Source organism: Pongo pygmaeus, chromosome 10 (assembly GCF_028885625.2).
Source record: "Pongo pygmaeus isolate AG05252 chromosome 10, NHGRI_mPonPyg2-v2.0_pri, whole genome shotgun sequence".
NCBI lineage: Eukaryota > Metazoa > Chordata > Mammalia > Primates > Hominidae > Pongo > Pongo pygmaeus.
The window spans coordinates 115,479,428-115,496,205 of NC_072383.2; the positions used below are offsets into that span (position 1 = coordinate 115,479,428).

The 16,778-nt window shown below is 46.0% G+C and overlaps 1 protein-coding gene and 1 non-coding gene across 4 annotated transcripts in view; both read left to right on the forward strand.

Annotated features, from left to right (window-relative positions):
• RNFT2 (ring finger protein, transmembrane 2) overlaps nucleotides 1–16,778 on the forward strand; it is a 116,023-nt gene that overhangs the window by 26,752 nt on the left and 72,493 nt on the right. For all 3 annotated transcript variants that reach the window (XR_010122711.1, XM_063646759.1, XM_063646758.1), the window contains exons 6-7: nucleotides 1,727–1,827; nucleotides 12,152–12,305. Coding sequence is in view for 2 of the 3 variants with exons in the window: in XM_063646759.1 (XP_063502829.1) it covers nucleotides 1,727–1,827; nucleotides 12,152–12,305 (255 nt within the window). In the remaining variant the exon portion in view is untranslated. The remainder of the gene's footprint in view (nucleotides 1–1,726; nucleotides 1,828–12,151; nucleotides 12,306–16,778) is intronic.
• Nucleotides 15,035–15,138, forward strand: LOC129010981 (U6 spliceosomal RNA). The gene has a single exon (XR_008493130.1). It is a non-coding gene; the product is annotated as a U6 spliceosomal RNA (small nuclear RNA).

A 16,778-nucleotide genomic window follows, 5' to 3' on the forward strand; every position in this document is an offset into this window, starting at 1 on the left:
TCCATAAGAGCAGGTCTACATGGCTCTTAGTAAGCTTAGGCGTCTCAGCTGGTTAGGAGAGAACTACCTCCTTTGTCCTTCAATTTCTGTCTTCCCAGAACATTGCTAATTCCCTCTTCCTATTCCACCTTTGGTTTGGATTCATAGAGAATTAAACTGGAATCTATTATTTATTGGAGTAAAAAGAGCTGTCGGGTGGATTAATCACATTGATAAGAGCAGTTGGTTGGTTGGAGGTGGTTTCTAGCATCATTAACCTTGACCGCTCCTGGAATAATGGGTAGATGGAGATGCATTTGTTTTGTCCACTCTCTGGAAATGTGCATCGTAACAGTGCGTGGGGCACTGAGCTGTGTCTGGAGACACTGTATGTTGAGCATTTACCGAAACCACAGGGAAGGTTACACTGGGAAAGTTATGACCTCATCTTATTCCAGCAATGCAGCCACTCCAGTCCAAGAAAAGACACGAGCTGTTGAGAATCAACAGCGGAGGGGTCTGCCTATGTGTCCCAGGGTACACAGGCAGGAACACGCCCCTCTTTGCATCTCCTTCAGACATTTCCTAGGATTGCTCTCAGGCTATGAAACTGCTGGGAAACAGCAAACTGAGGATTTCCAATTTGTCTTCCTGGGGACTAGACAGGAATGAGGCTGAAGAAGGAGAAATGGGGCTGGATTGTGAAGGGCTTTGAGAATTAGGTGTATAAGCTTGGATTTAATTCTACACTGTGGCATTCCATGGAATGGTCAGTCCAGGGCAGTGGGCCAGAGGTCTGCCCTAGAAAAAGTGAAAGCAGAAATTTCCAACCTCTAGATCCGAATCTTCTGCTGAGTTGTAAACTCTTAATAATCAGTCCTACCCCTTAGCAAGCTTTAAATATGAATCTGTACCAGACTGAATGTTTGCATTTAAAAATTTGACTTTTGCCTGTAATTCCAGTGTTTTGGGAGCCCAAGGCAGGAGGATCACTTGAGGCCAGGAGTTCAAGACCAGCCTGAGCCAAATAGCAAGACTCTGTCTCTACAAAAAAAAAAAAAAAATTTAATTAGCCAGGTATAGTGACACCTGCCTGTGGTGCTAGCTACTCAGGAGGCTGAGGCAGGAGGATCACTTGAGCCCAGGAGTTCAAGGTTACAGTGAGCTATGATCACACTACTGTACTCCAGCCTAGGCAACAGAAAAAAAAAATAAAAATTTGATTTAATCTTTAACAACAACCCCATTTTCAAATGAAGACACTGAGACTTAAAACACATCCCCTTGAGGTTTCAGACTGTCTGTGCTTTAGTTCTTAACAGCATTTTATATACTTTAATTCTTACAACTCTATAAGGTAGATACTAAGATATACCCACTTTACAGATGAGGAAGGGGAAACTGAAAGAGTTTAAATAGAACTTGCCTGGAGTCGGACAGCTCCCACACAGGATTTGACCAGGGATTTGAATGTGTGCCATCCCGCTCTGGAGTCTGCTGCGAACCATGGTGCTCTCCTGCCTTTCTAGATGGTTTTTCAAGCAGATGTCCACCATTCTGCCACCTTCTCCATGACCACCGCTTGGGTCTCAGTGGAATAGAAAGGTGCCAATGCCCGTCCTTTCACCTTCAGCACCACTTCCTTCAAAATGCTGACAAAGTGAAAAGCTGCCAGTCATCAGGGTACATTCTGGAAGGTTCTGCCACATGCACCTTTGATATCACATATCTCTTGCTTTGTCTTCAGGAGAAGAGGTCAGTGCTGGTCATCTTGTGGATCCTGGCCTTTCTGGCGGGGAACACCCTCTATGTGCTTTATACATTCAGCTCCCAGCAGCTGTACAACAGGTGAGTATGGGAATCCAACCCCCACGATGGGAGAGTGGGGCACTTGGCTGGGCTTGGGGCACGTACCCTTTCACTTGAGAATGAGGCACAAGTTCTATGTCACGTCGTAACTTCCAAATTCCACCCTGCGGTTACTACTCATGTATATCTAGACCAGCACTCAATAGTAGAAATTCAAGGCAAGCCGCATAGGTAAATTAACATCTTCTAGTTACTGAAAACTAAACAGAAACAGGTGGAATCAATTATAGTAATTGATGTTATTTAACCCAGTATATCAAAAATATTTGTGTGTTTTTTTTCTGTTTGTTTTGCTTTTTTTTGAGACAGGATCTCACTGCATCACCCAGGCTGGCAGTGGTGTGATCATGGCTCACTGCAGCCTTGATCTCCCTGGGCTCAGGTGATCCTCCCACCTCAGCCTCCCAAGTAGCTGGTACTACAGGTGCATGCCACCACACCTGGCTAATTTTTATATTTTTTGTAGAGATGGGGTTTCCCTATGTTGCCCAGGCTGGGCTTGGACCTCTGAGCTCAGGCAATCCACCTGCCTTGGCCTCCCAAAGTGCTGGGATTGATTACAGGCGTGAGCCGCTGCATCTGGCCCCAAAAGATTATCATTTCAACATGCAATTGATATAAAAATTATAAATGAGATATTTTACGTTCTTTTTTTTTTTTTCTTTTTTCTTGAGATGGAGTCTCACTCTGTCGCCCAGGCTGGAGTGCAGTGGTGCGATCTCAGCTCACTGCAATCTCCGCCTCCCGGGTTCAAGCAGTTCTCCTGCCTCAGCCTCCCGAGTAACTGGGATTACAGGCATGCGCCACCATGCCCAGCAAATTTTTGTATTTTTAGTAGAGACCGGGTTTCACCATATTGGTCAAGCTGGTCTCAAACTCCTGACCTCATGATCAGGCCACAGTGCCCGGCCCATTGTCATTTTAGAGTATACTTTTTCTACTTATAAAAAATAAAAGTTGGCCGGGTGTGATGGCTCACGCCTGTAATCCCAGCACTTTGGGAGGCTGAGGCGGGTGGATCACAAGGTCAGGAGTTAAAGACCAGCCTGGCCAAGATGGTGAAACCCCCATCTCTACTAAAAATTAGCCAGGTGTGGTGGCAGGCGCCTGTAATCCCAGGTACTCGGGAGGCTGAACCAGAGAACTGCTTGGACCCAGGAGGCAGAGGTTGCAGTGAGCCGTAATCGCGCCACTGCACTCCAGACAGAGCGAGACTCCGTCTCAAAGTTAACTGTAAGGCAGCCTTAGGCAGTGCCTTTCAGAAGAAGACATTGCTTTCATAGGAGATGACAGCTCCATGGATGTTACTGCCCCTGAAGGTCTTCCAGTGGGACAAGATGTGGAGGTGGAAGACAGTGATATTGATGATTCTGACCCCATGTAGGGTGAGGCTAAGGTGTATGTTTGTGTCCTAAGTTTTAACAAAAAATTTTAAAAATAGGAAAAACCTTATAGAATAAGGATATAAAGAAAGAAAATATTTCTGTACAGCTGTACAATCTGTTTTAAGCTAAGTGTTATTATAAAATAGTCAAAAATAAAAACTAAGTGTACAAAGTAAAAATGTTACAGTAAGCTAAGGTCAATTTATGATTGAAGAAATAAACATTTTAAAATAAATATAACGGCCGGGCATGGTGGCTCACGCCTGTAATCCCAGCACTTTGGGAGGCCAAGGTGGGTGGATCACTTGAGGTCAGGAGTTTGAGACCAGCCTGACCAACATGGTAAAACCCTGTCTCTACTAAAAAAAATACCAAAATTAGCCAGGTGTGGTGGCAGGAGCCTGTAATCCCAGCTACTTGGGAGGCTGAGGCAGGAGAATCATTTGAACCCAGGAGGCGGAGGCTACAGTAAGCCAAAATCGCGCCACTGCATCCAGTCTGGGTGATAGAATGAGACTCTATCTCAAAATAAAATAAAATAAAATAAATGTAGTGTAGCCTACATGTACAGTGTCTGTAAATTCTACAGCAGTGTATAGTCATGTCCTAGGCCTTCACATTCATTCACCACTCTCTCATTGACTCACCCAGAGCAACTCCCACTCCTGCAAGCTCCAGTGATAGTAAGTGTCCCATATGGGTGTACCTTTTTTCATCCTTTATACGGTGTTTTTACTGTGCCCTTTCTGTTTAGATATACAAATACCATTGTGTCATAATTGCCTATAGTATTCAGTACAGTAACAAGCTATGTAGGTTTGTAACCTAAGAGTAATAGGCTACATCATATAGCCTAGATGTGTAGTAGGCTATGCTATCTAGTTTTGTGTAAGTCAACTCTATGGTGTTCACACAAGGACCAAGTCACCTAAGGATGTGTTTCTCAGAACATGTCCCAGTCATTAAGCGATGTATGACTGTATTTGATTTTTCCCCCATGTGATGAATGTAACAGCTTTTAAAAGTTATTTTAAGTATGTATGTCTTTTTTCTTTGTTTTTTCAATTTTTTTTTTCTTGAAACAACATCTTGCTCTGTCACCCAGGCTGGAGTGCAGTGGTGTGATCACACTTACTGAAACCTTGACCTCCTAGCCTCAAGCAATCTTCCCACCTTAGACTCCCAAGTAGCTAGGACTTCAGGTGCATGTTACCATGCTCAGCTAAATTTTTTTATTTTTAGTAGAGATGGGGTTTCTCCATGTTGCCCAGGCTGGTCTTGAACTCCTTGCCTCAAGTGATCCACTCACCTCAGCCTCCCAAATGGCTCACAGGTGAGCCCAAATGGCTCACAGGAGGCAGAGCACAGGAAATTGAATGGATGACTTAGCCCCAACTTATCATCAGCTTCCTTAAAATATCCCTGTCACCCTGGCAGCCATGCACCTGGAAATTCTTTTGAAATGAGACGCTTCCTCCACAAATCTGCCAGCGTAAATGAAGCAGGCAGAATCTCACTCACTCCCATGAACATCTCGAACGGTCAACAGTTTCCCTCCTGAGTTCCTTCAGGGCTGCTTGCCAGCCTCCGATTTTTTTGTGTGAGTTTGTTTCCCCTGGTGCCTGTATAATGCTGTCCTATAGTTGCTGCCCCATCAATATTTGTCAAATAAATGAGTATCTCAGATTTTTTTTTTTTTTTTTTTTTTTTTGGAGACACAGTCTTGCTCTGTTGCCCTAGCTGGAATGTAGTGGTGCCATCATAGCTCACTGCAGCCTTGAACTCCTGGGCTCAAGCGATCCTCCCACCTCAGCCTCCCAAAGTGCTGGGAATACTAGCATGGGCCACCACACCTGGTCACAATTTTTAAAGTTACTTATATTTCTAATTTCAAAAGTAATTTTTATTTTATCTTATTTTATTTCTATTTTTTGAGACGGAGTCTTGCTCTGTCACCAGGCTGGAGTGCTGTGGCGTGATCTCGGCTCACTGCAACCTCCAACTCCCTGGTTCAAGTGATTCTCCTGCCTCAGCCTCCTGAGTAGCTGGAATTACAGGCATGTGCCACCACGCCCGGCTGATTTTTGTATTTTTAGTAAAGACAGAGTTTCACCACATTGGCCAGAATGGTCTCGATCTGCTGACCTCGTGATCCACCCGCCTCGGCCTCCCAAAGTGCTGGGATTACAAGTGTGAGCCATTGCGCCCGGCCCAAAAGTAATTTATTTTTAATTGTGAAAATTGGAAAACCCATTTAAAAAGGACCCAAAACACCTCCAATTCTGTCACCTAACAGCATCTCTGCTAACATTTTTCTCTACATATTTATACATATTTGTTGTGGAAGTTGTAGTGTGCAGAACATGCCATTTTACAACTCTTTCATTTACCAGCATATCACTTTAATGCACAAGAAATGTCAATAGATGCAAGGAGCATTTCTTTATTTATTTTGAGACAGAGTCTTGCTCTGTCGCCCAGGCTGGAGTGCAGTGGCACAATCTCAACTCACTGTAACCTCCATCTCCTGGGTTCAAGCAATTCTCCTGCCTCAGCCTCTTAAGTAGCTAGGACTATAGACGCATGACACCACACCCAGCTAATTTTTGTATTTTTAGTAGAGACAGGGTTTCACCAAGTTGGCCAGGATGGTCTCGATCTCTTGACCTTGTGATCCACCCGCCTCGGCTTCCCAAAGTGCTGGGATTACAGGTGTGAACCACCACGCCCAGCCAATTTTTCATAATTTTAATAGAGACAGGTTTCACCATGTTGGCCAGGCTGGTCACGAACTCCTGACCTCAGGTGATCTGCCCGCCTTGGCCTCCCAAAGTGCTGGGATTACAGGCGTGAGCCACCATGCCCAGCCGCAAGTAACATCTATTGACACTTCCTGTGTGTGTGCCCAGGACTATATTAAGAAAACATATCACCTAAGGGCCCTTTGGGTTACTAGCTTAAGCAAACAGGGAATTCTTCCTTTAGGCATTGCTCCATGCAGAGACTCAGACAATCCTAGGAAAACCAAACAAGCCCCGAGAAAGGGCAGGGACCAGGGACTTCCTGGAATTTGATGTTCAGTTCTTGGCATGACTTAGCTGTTCACTGGCAGTCTCTGTTTCTCCTTTAAAATTAAAGACAGAGCGCTTCTGGTTGGCTTTTCATGGGCCAGAGGGGCTGGGTCGCAGAGTCCAGTGGGGATGTGGATGCTTTCCCTGAGGATGGCAGTGGTGAGCACACCTCAGAATAGAGTCATAGGCTCAGCAGAGGCCCTAAATGCAACTACTTGGAAGAATCTGTAGAGGGTGTAAGGGTGATGGGAATCACATCTCTACATCAGATACAAAACTGTGTAAGTCCCAGACTTAGAGATTTCACAAACCAGTAAAGCGACCCACAACAAAGTCCAGGGGTTTACTATGTAGATATCCACTTGCTTTTTGCAATTAAAAACATATTTTAAAAGTGATCGTCACGCAATAGCCAAAAGGTAGAAGCAACCCAGTGTCTATTGACAGATGAATGGATAAACACCCTGCGGTATGTACATACAGTGGAATATTATTCAGCCTTAAATAGAAAGGAAATTCTGACACATGCTGCAACATGGATGAAACTTGAGGACATTTTGTGAATTGAAATAAGCCAGATACAAAAGGACATTAGGTGTATGATTTCACTTATATGAAGTACCTAAAGCAGTCAAATTTATAGATAGAAAGAATGGCAGTTGCCAGGGACTGGAGGGAGAAGGGAATGTGGAGTTACTGCTAATGGGTACAGAGTCTCAGCTTTGCAAGATGAAAAGAGGTCTGTGGTTGGATGGTGGTGATGATTATGCAACAATGTGAACGTACTTAGCATCATTGAACTGTGCACATAAAAATGGTTAAGACGGTACATTTTATGTTATGTGTGTTTTACCACAATTAGAAAAAAAGATCATCTACCACTGACATCATTTCATAAAAGAATGGTTATTTTAACACCAAAGAATTAATTAGGAAAGAAAAATAATCCTGTAAGCGGAATACATTTAGCTTCATTTTAAAAAAAGTATTTAGAGATCACTGCATAAGTGAATGTTAATCAGAACGTGATTGCTGTTTGTGGAAATTATCAGAGCTGTCAGAATTGAGGGAAGATTCTTTTGTGGATGGTTGGGGGTAGGGTTGGCCAGAGGACCTCTAGGACAGGGGTGAAACGCAAGTCAGGCTTTCAGATCACATCCATCCGTTTTGAAAATAAACTTTGAGGACTGAGTGGTTTTGCCACCTTCTGAGGCTACCCATAAAAGCAATTTGAGGAGTCAGTTCCAAGGCGTCAACACATATCTCATATGCTGCATTCAGTGCATGGTCTAGAATGTCAAGGTCTGGGTGGAGGGTGGAGGAGGTGGAGTTTCCCAGAAACTTGGATGAATTTCCAGCTCATGCCATTTTCTGGGTATGATGATATTGCCAGTCTCAGACCTCTGTGCCCCCATCAAAGCAGGCTGAGTCAAACTGGCGCCCAGAAAGAGAGAGAGAAGCTTAAGAGAGGAGCAACAGGCCAGGTGCGGTGGCTCACGCCTGTAATCCAAGCACTTTGGGAGGCTGAGGTGGGCGGATCCCCTGAGGTCAGGAGTTTGAACCAGCCTGGCCAACATGATGAAACCCCGTCTCTACTAAAAATACAAAATTACCCAGGTGTGGTGGCACATGCCTGTAATCCCAGCTACTTGGAAGGTTGAGGCAGGAAAATCACTTGAACCGGGGAGGTGGAGGTTGCAGTGAGCCGAGATCGCGCTGTTGCACTCCAGCCTGGGCAACAGGAGCAAAACTCCATCTCAAAAAAAAAAAAAAAAAAAAAGAGAGAAGACCAACATAGCTGAGTCCTTGTCCTTACTGAAGTCACCAGTCTAGAGGGTGCTTGTATGTGACACCAACAACCATTATCTTATTTTGGCCTCCTGGGGACCCATTTCACAGGTGAGGACACTGAGACTTCATGAAGCCTTTGCTAAGGAGTCTTAGCCTTGGAGGCAGCCCTTACCACTGAGCTTGAATCTTCTCAGGATTTGATGTCTGATGACCACATCAGAGCCTTAATTCTACCACTTCCTAGCTTTGTGCCCTTAGGCAAGTCCTGTCACCTCTCTGAGCCTTCCCTAGTTTCCTGATTTGCAAAATTGGAACCAAGTTCACATTCTTCCCTTATCTGCCTGCAGGCTAGTTAGGAAGGCCACATGTCAATAAGACATGTACTGGGTAAACAATAAAACATTGGACATATATCATAATTAATATGATTCTTTTATGATTAATTATCATAATTAGGCTGGGCACAGTGGCTCATGCCTGTATTCCTAACACTTTGGGAGGCCAAGGTGGGTGGATCACTTGAGGCCAGGAGTCTGAGACCAGCCTGGCCAACATGGCGAAACCCTGTCTCTATTAAAAATATAAAAATTAGCCTGGCGTGGTGGTAGGCATCTGTAATCCCAGCTACTCGGGAAGCTGAGGCAGAAAAATCGCTTGAAGCCAGGAGACGGAGGTTGCAGTGAGCCAAGGTTGCGACACTGCACTCCAGCCTGGGCAAGAGAGCAAGACTCCGTCTCAAAAAAAAAAAAAAAAAAAAAAAATCACCAGAATTAGTGGAGGTGCCTAAGGAGGAGCAAAACTGACAATAAAATATATCAGTCCATTAAACTTTGTAGAGTACTTTAGAAATGATTAGACTTGATGATGAATCCACAGAAAAACACTTTTGCACCCACCCCTCAACCAAAAGCAAAAACAAACAAACAAAAAAACTCACTAACATGATAGAATAAAACCCAGATAGATGGATTGAACACCAACTTGTGTCCAACATAAAATGGAAAGGATAAGGCAGATCTTCAAGATAAAATGGAAAGGATAAGGCAGATCTTCAAGATAAAATGGAAAGGATAAGGCAGATCTTCAAGATAAAACGGAAAGGATAAGGCAGATCTTCAAGATAAAACAGAAAGGATAAGGCAGATCTTCAAGATAAAATGGAAAGGATAAGGCAGATCTTCAAGATAAAATGGAAAGCATAAGGCAGATCTTCATTTGATCATGATCATGGAAGCACTGGAGATTTGGCAGAGTGTGGAAATCCACCAACCAGCCTGGGATATCCCAGGAAGGGCAAGAGCAGAGCTAAAGACGGGAGCTCAGGGCCGCAAACCTCTCCCTGTGTTATGACCTGGATGACCACTCCAGCTTGCAGGCGAGGAATTCCATGGAGACAGGGTGGGGATGTGGGAGGGTCACTGAAGGTGTTATGAGTGACTTGTCAGTAATTTTGCCCTACTCAAAATAACCCAGACCAATCCATTCTTAGGATGCTAGAATAGAGGGCTCATTTTGCACCTTTTTCCACCAGCCCAGCTGAGTATTTCCAAAGCGTATAGAAAGCATCCATTCTGTGCTGAGTGTACTTCTCCCTGCTTTGGAGGAGACAGAGGGGATTCAGTCTGGCCCTTGCCCAGAGCCTGTAATCCAGTGGGAAGAAGGGAAAGGGACCAGCATGGGTTGAGTACTGGTCCCAATCTAAGCTCCACATTCAACCCGAGATGCTGCAGGAACGTGACTCCACCTCTTGGTGTTCCCCAGTGGCCTCAGCTCAAAATGGGATTTTTTTTTTTTTTTTTTTTTTGAGAAGGAGTCTCACTCTGTCGGCCATGCTGGAGTACAGTGGCATGATCTCGGCTCACTGCAACCTCTGCCTCCTAGGTTCAAGTGATTCTCCTGCCTCAGCCTTCCGAGTCGCTGAGACTACAGGCATGCACCACCATGCCCAGCTAATTTTTATATTTTTAGTAGAGACAGGGTTTCACCATGTTGGCCAGGCTGGTCTCGAACTCCTGATCTCAAGTGATCTGCCTGCCTCTGCCTCCCAAAGTGCTGGGATTACAGTCGCGAGCCACCGCACCCAGCCTCAAAATGGGATATTCACAGTACCTACTTCATAGAGTCTTTGGGAAGACAACATGAGTTAAGACATGTAAAATATACAGAGCAGGGCCTGCATGACATCTAAAGCCAGGGTATTTTAGCCACTATTACAAAGAACATCCCCCTCTTGGGGGGATGTGCCACTCAAAGTGTGGTCTCTTTACCAGTGCCAGTTTGAGAGCCCCTTGTTGTCTGTCTCCAACGAGTTAAGTACAGAAACTGAACATGAGGTTTCACTTATCCGGTCATGGACAGGTTTACACTACTCAGCTGTAGAGTATGGATGGAGAACTGTAACTGCAGCCAGGATGTCTGGGTTCCAGGCCACCTCTGTCCCTTAATATTTTTAGGACCATCCACATATTTACCTTTCTGTGCCTCAGTTTCCTCATCTGCAAAATGGGGTGGATAAAAGTACCTGCGTTATAATGTTACTGTCATCATCACTGCTGCACCGCAGGGTCTGTAATCTGTCCATTATCTCATCAAATCCTGCGAATAACACCATGAGGGAGGGAACAATTCCCATTTTATTCATGAGAACCCTGAGGCTTCCAGAGATAACTTTATTTGCCCAGGGTCCAATAAAGGGAGAAGCCTGGATTCAAGTTCAAGTCTGTCTGATACCAACGCCTTTATGCTTATGTAGTGTGACTTTGGGCAGCTGACTTCACCTCTCCAAGCCTCAGTGCCTTATTTATGAACTGGAGATAAGCAACACTCACTGCACAGGACAGTCGTGAGGATTAGTGAGACACAGTGAACAAAGAGCTTAGCACAGTTCCCGGCACATCAGCTTCCCCCTCTCCTTCATAGTATTGGCCTGCCTTCCTAATTTCCTTCCTCCCTGCCTTCCCTCCCTCTCTTCCTCCCTCTTTCTTTTCTTCCCTCCTTTCTTCCTGCCTTCCTTTTGCCTCCTCTCGTTAAGCCTGTTGTGGACCCACAAAACTAGAGGAGACTGTTATGGTTGGATTTGTCCCCACCAAAACTCATGTTGAAATTTGATCCCCAATGATGTTGGGAAGTGGGGCCTAGCAGAAAGTGTTTGGGTCATGGGTATGGATCCTCCATGAATGGTTTGGTGCCATTCTCATGATAGTGAGTGAGTTCTTGCTCTGGTAAAACTGGATTAGTCTCATGGGAATGGATTAGTTCCTGTCAGGGTGGGTTCTTATAAAGCCAGGATGCCCCTAGGGTTTTGTCTGCTTCCCCTTTGGCCTTCTCCTTCATGTTATGATGCACGAGAAAAATAGGCCTCACCAGAAGCTAGTGCTGTGCTCTTGAACTTCCCAGCCTGTAGAACCTGGGCTAAATGAAACTCTTTCCTCTGGCTGAGAGCAGTGGCTTACGCCTGTATCCCAGCACTTAGGAAGGCTGAGGCCGGTGGATCACTTGAGGTCAGGAGTTTGAAACCAGCCTGGCCAACATGGCAAAACCCCGTCTCTACTAAAAATACAAAAAATTAGCCAGCTGAGTTGGCAGGTGCCTGTAATCCCAGCTACTTGGGAGGTTGAGGTGGGAGAATCACTTGAACCCAGGAGGTGGAGGCTGCAGTGAGCCAAGATCATGCCACTGCACTCCAGCGTGGGAGACAGAGCAAGATTCCATCTCAAAAACAAACAAACAAAACCACCTCTATCCTCTATAAATTACCCAGTCTAAGGTATTCTGTTATAGCAACACAAAAAAAGGACTAAAACAGGGACCTTAATGAAACTCCAGGCCAATATGGTCATTTAACTCTGAAGGGAACTAAGACTCAAGAGAGGTTAAAAGATCCACGTGAGGTCACACAGCAGGTGAGTAGCAGATTCAGGAAAAGGACACAGACGTCTGACTCCCAGTTCAGTGCTCTTTCTACAGGTGGTACTTAGAAGGCTCCCGAGTGAGTAGAAGGAGCTGCTGAGGCCTGGCCCTAAGGGAACCTTCTGACTCTCTGAATCCTCCCCCCAGCCTCATATTCCTGAAGCCCAACCTGGAGACGCTGGACTTCTTTGATCTGCTTTGGATCGTGGGGATCGCAGACTTTGTTCTGAAGTACATCACCATTGCCCTCAAGTGCCTCATCGTGGCCCTGCCCAAGATCATCCTGGCCGTCAAGTCCAAGGTAGGCACTGGCTGCAGCCACCAGGTAGCCCCAGTCACATGGATCATGCAGAGGATTCAGGGTGCCTTCTGAGGAGGAAAGAATGGATGAGGGTGTACTGATGTCAGCATATAAAATAAACAGAGCCTGAGCTCGTAGCTCCTGTCACCCAGCTCTTCTAATTCCACAAAGCTGAGCATGGCTCTTTGTCATCACCACCTCGTCACACCTCTACTTTCCAAGTGCATTTCCTAAGTTAGGTTGTTCTCAGCTACCCTTGATGCAATTTTCATCCACATGTCACCTGAGAGAGGGAAAAAAAGCATGTTAGCATGCTCTGGGACCTGCTTCTCCCAGGGAAGGAGAGCCCTAATAGGTTTTGACTCTTTGTGGCTTCCAGGAGCTCATTTTATAGAGGGGACTGAGGCTCAGAAGGAAAGAGCTCCATGATTGATTAGTGATGTCTGCCACAGACCCTGGAGTGGGGAGTGAGGGCAATGATGCTTTGCAGTGTATCATAGAGAAATGCCTCCAGTCAGGTGTTGGAATGAAGAGGCCTTGGGGAATAGACATTGGAGTTCAGAGGACTGAGCAGGGCTCAGACAAGGTATCACCTGTAGGACATAGTGATTGCCAGTGGCTCTGTAAGGTGACCCAAAGGGAATCTGGACCGAAGCAGATGGACTAAAGAATGTTTGAAATCTCCTGCTTTCCATTCTGTAAAAACAGCCATCTTTCAAGTTCAGAAATCTGAGACATGTCTCAGGCATTGCTTGGCAGCAGAGCAGCTTGGAAGTCACCATTGATCTTGAGTGGCAACTAACCCAACCCATGACCCCAATCTTTGGGCCTGTTTTGGTCCTCTCACTTTTCATGTCCACTCCCTTCCTCCACTGTGTGATTTAACATGGTGGTCCCCAACCTTTTTGGCACCAGGAACCGGTTTTGTGGAAGACAGTTTTTCCACGGATCAGGGTCGGGATGGTTTTGGAATGAAACTGTTCCACTTCAGATCATCAGACATTGGATTCTCATAAGGAGCGTACAACCTAGATCATCCCTCACATGTGCAGTTCACAATAGGGTTCCCACTCCTAGGAGAATCTACTGCTGCAGCTGATCTGACGGGAGGTGGAGCTCAGGCAGTAATGCTTGCTCACCCACTGCTCACCTCCTGCTGTGCGACCTGCTTCCTAACAGGCCACAGTCTAGTACCAGTCTTCAGCCCCGGACCCCTGGTTTATCTAGTTGGGCCAAGATCCTAGGCTGTTGAGGTTTTCTTAGATGAAGCCGCAGCTCTGGTACCCAAAGGCAGTGCCAGGAAACACAAAATGGCATAAAGACAAAAAAAAAAGAGATGTGGAGAAGAAAGGCCAGAGGGGAAACAACAGGCCTAGGAAAGTCGTAAGATACCTCCCATTGACCCTCCCCAAGACCATGATGACCAGGACCTTTTGCCCATTGAGCTCATGCAGGGTTCCAGGTTGGCACCATGCACTTGACACTGGAAAGCAGCATGGCCTGATGGCTATGCCCATGGACTTTGGCATCAGACACATCTATGTTCAGATCCCAGCCATGCGCCTCTCCAGCTGTGTGACTTTGGGCAGGTGACAAAAACCTAGTTTCCTCATCTGTCAACTGAGAATAACAATAGTGCCTTCCTCCAAAGTACTCACTTTGTAAGAACTATTGGTTGTGGGAAATATAGAGTGCTTTGCTCCACGCTCTGCACATAGTAATTGCTCAATGAGTGATTCACAATACCTGTGTTGTCTAATCTTCATGACTGCCAGCTCTGCACTGACTAGCTGTGCAATCTTGGATGAATTACTTAGCCTCAGTGCCCTCATCTGTAAAATGGGGTAATAGTTTTCCAGCTAAATGACTTCCTCTGGCCCTTTCAGCTACACTCTCCCCAGGGGGCTGACCTGCGCGAACTATATCAATGGGCTCCTGTGCCTATCACCTTCCAGTTGGGTTCAGCCGATGGGAAGCCCAAGAGGAGAGAGAGGCAGAGGTATTTATTCCCCCAGCATATTAGTCTCCTGTGGCTGCTGTGACAAATTGCTACAAACTTAGTGGTTTAAAGCAACATTAATTTATTATCTTATCGTTCTGGAGGTTAGGAGTCCTAAATGGGTTTTACTGCAGCAAAAACGATGGTGTCAGCGGGGCTGTGTTCTTCCTCCATCTTCCGAGTCAGTGATGGCAGGTTGAGCGTTCTCTCCTGTCTCCCTCTCCCTCCCCCACACACCTCTGCCTTCATTGTTGCATCTCCTGATTCTCACCCTCCTGCCTTCCTCTTATAAGGACCCTGTGATGACACTGGTCCCACCCGAATAATCTAGGCTCATCTCCCATCCTTAATCACATCAGTAAAGTCTCTTTTGCCACAGAAGGTAACATTCACAGGTTCCAGGGATTAAGGTGTGGACATCGGCTGGGCACGGTGGCTCACGCCTGTAATCCTAGCACTTTGGGAGGAAGAGGCGGGTGGATTGTCTGAGGTCAGGAGTTCAAAACCAGCCTGGGCAACACGGTGAAACCCCATCTCTACTAAAAATACAAAAAAATTAGCTGGGCGTGGTAGCATGCGCCTGTAGTCCTACTTACTGGGGAGACTGAGGCAGGAGAATTGCTTAAACCCGGGAGGCAGAAGTTGCAGTGAGCCAAGATCATGCCACTGCACTCCAGCCTGGGCGACAGAGCGAGACTCCGTCTCCAAAAAAAAAGAAAATGTGGACATCATGCCTACTTCAGCAGCACATATACTAAAATTGGAACGATACAGAGTTTAGCATGGCCCCTGTGCAAGGATGACACACAAATTCATGAAGCATTCTATATTTTTTTTAATTAAAAAAAAAAAAATAGGGCTGTGTGTGGTGGCTCAATGGCTCAAACCTGTAATCCCAGCACTTTGGGAGGCTGAGGCAGGAAGATTGCTTGAGGCTAGGAGTTTGAGACCAGCTTGGGCAAGATAAGCCTGCTGGCGAGACACTGTCTGTACTAAAAATTTAAAAAATTAGCTGAGTGTGGTGACACATGCCTGCAGTTCCAGCTATTTGGGAGCCCAAGGTGGGAGGATCACTCGAGGCCAGGAGTTCCAGGCTGCAGTAAGCCATGATCGTGCCACTGTACTCCAGCCTGGGCAACAGAGTGAGACTCTGTCTCTTAAAAAAAAAAAAATTAAAATAAAAAATGTATATAAAAATAAAATAATTTTCTAAAAGACGTGGACATTTTTGGGTGGGCGCAGCATTACATTCCCTGCCACACCTGGTTTCCTCCCTCCCAGGTTACCGTGGGTCAATGCTATTCCTCGTACTTCACACTCAGTAACCCATTGAATCTCTACAACATCCCTAGGAAGCAGGCACTGTTATTCCTACCACCCCCTTTCTCACATGCCGAAAATAAGTCTGAATACACAGTTCCTATCACACGCAGCTCCGTCACACAGCTTTCTATCCAGGTCTGAATACACAGTTCCTATCACAGGCAGCTCCGTCACACAGCTTTCTATCCAGGTCTGAATACACAGTTCCTATCACACGCAGCTCCGTCACACAGCTTTCTATCCAGGTCTGGATACACAGTTCCTATCACAGGCAGCTCCGTCACACAGCTTTCTATCCAGGTCTGCATACACAGTTCCTATCACACGCAGCTCCGTCACACAGCTTTCTATCCAGGTCTGAATACACAGTTCCTATCACACGCAGCTCCGTCACACAGCTTTCTATCCAGGTCTGAATACACAGTTCCTATCACACGCAGCTCCGTCACACAGCTTTCTATCCAGGTCTGAATACACAGTTCCTATCACACGCAGCTCCGTCACACAGCTTTCTATCCAGGTCTGAATACACAGTTCCTATCACAGGCAGCTCCGTCACACAGCTTTCTATCCAGGTCTGAATACACAGTTCCTATCACAGGCAGCTCCGTCACACAGCTTTCTATCCAGGTCTGAATACACTGTTCCTATCACAGGCAGCTCCGTCACACAGCTTTCTATCCAGGTCTGAATACACAGTTCCTATCACACGCAGCTCCGTCACACAGCTTTCTATCCAGGTCTGAATACACAGTTCCTATCACAGGCAGCTCCGTCACACAGCTTTCTATCCAGGTCTGAATACACAGTTCCTATCACAGGCAGCTCCGTCACACAGCTTTCTATCCAGGTCTGAATACACAGTTCCTATCACACGCAGCTCCGTCACACAGCTATCCAGGTCTGAATACACAGTTCCTATCACACGCAGCTCCGTCACACAGCTTTCTATCCAGGTCTGAATACACAGTTCCTATCACACGCAGCTCCGTCACACAGCTTTCTATCCAGGTCTGCATACACAGTTCCTATCACACGCAGCTCCGTCACACAGCTTTCTATCCAGGTCTGAATACACAGTTCCTATCACACGCAGCTCCGTCACACAGCTTTCTATCCAGGTCTGAATACACAGTTCCTATCACACGCAG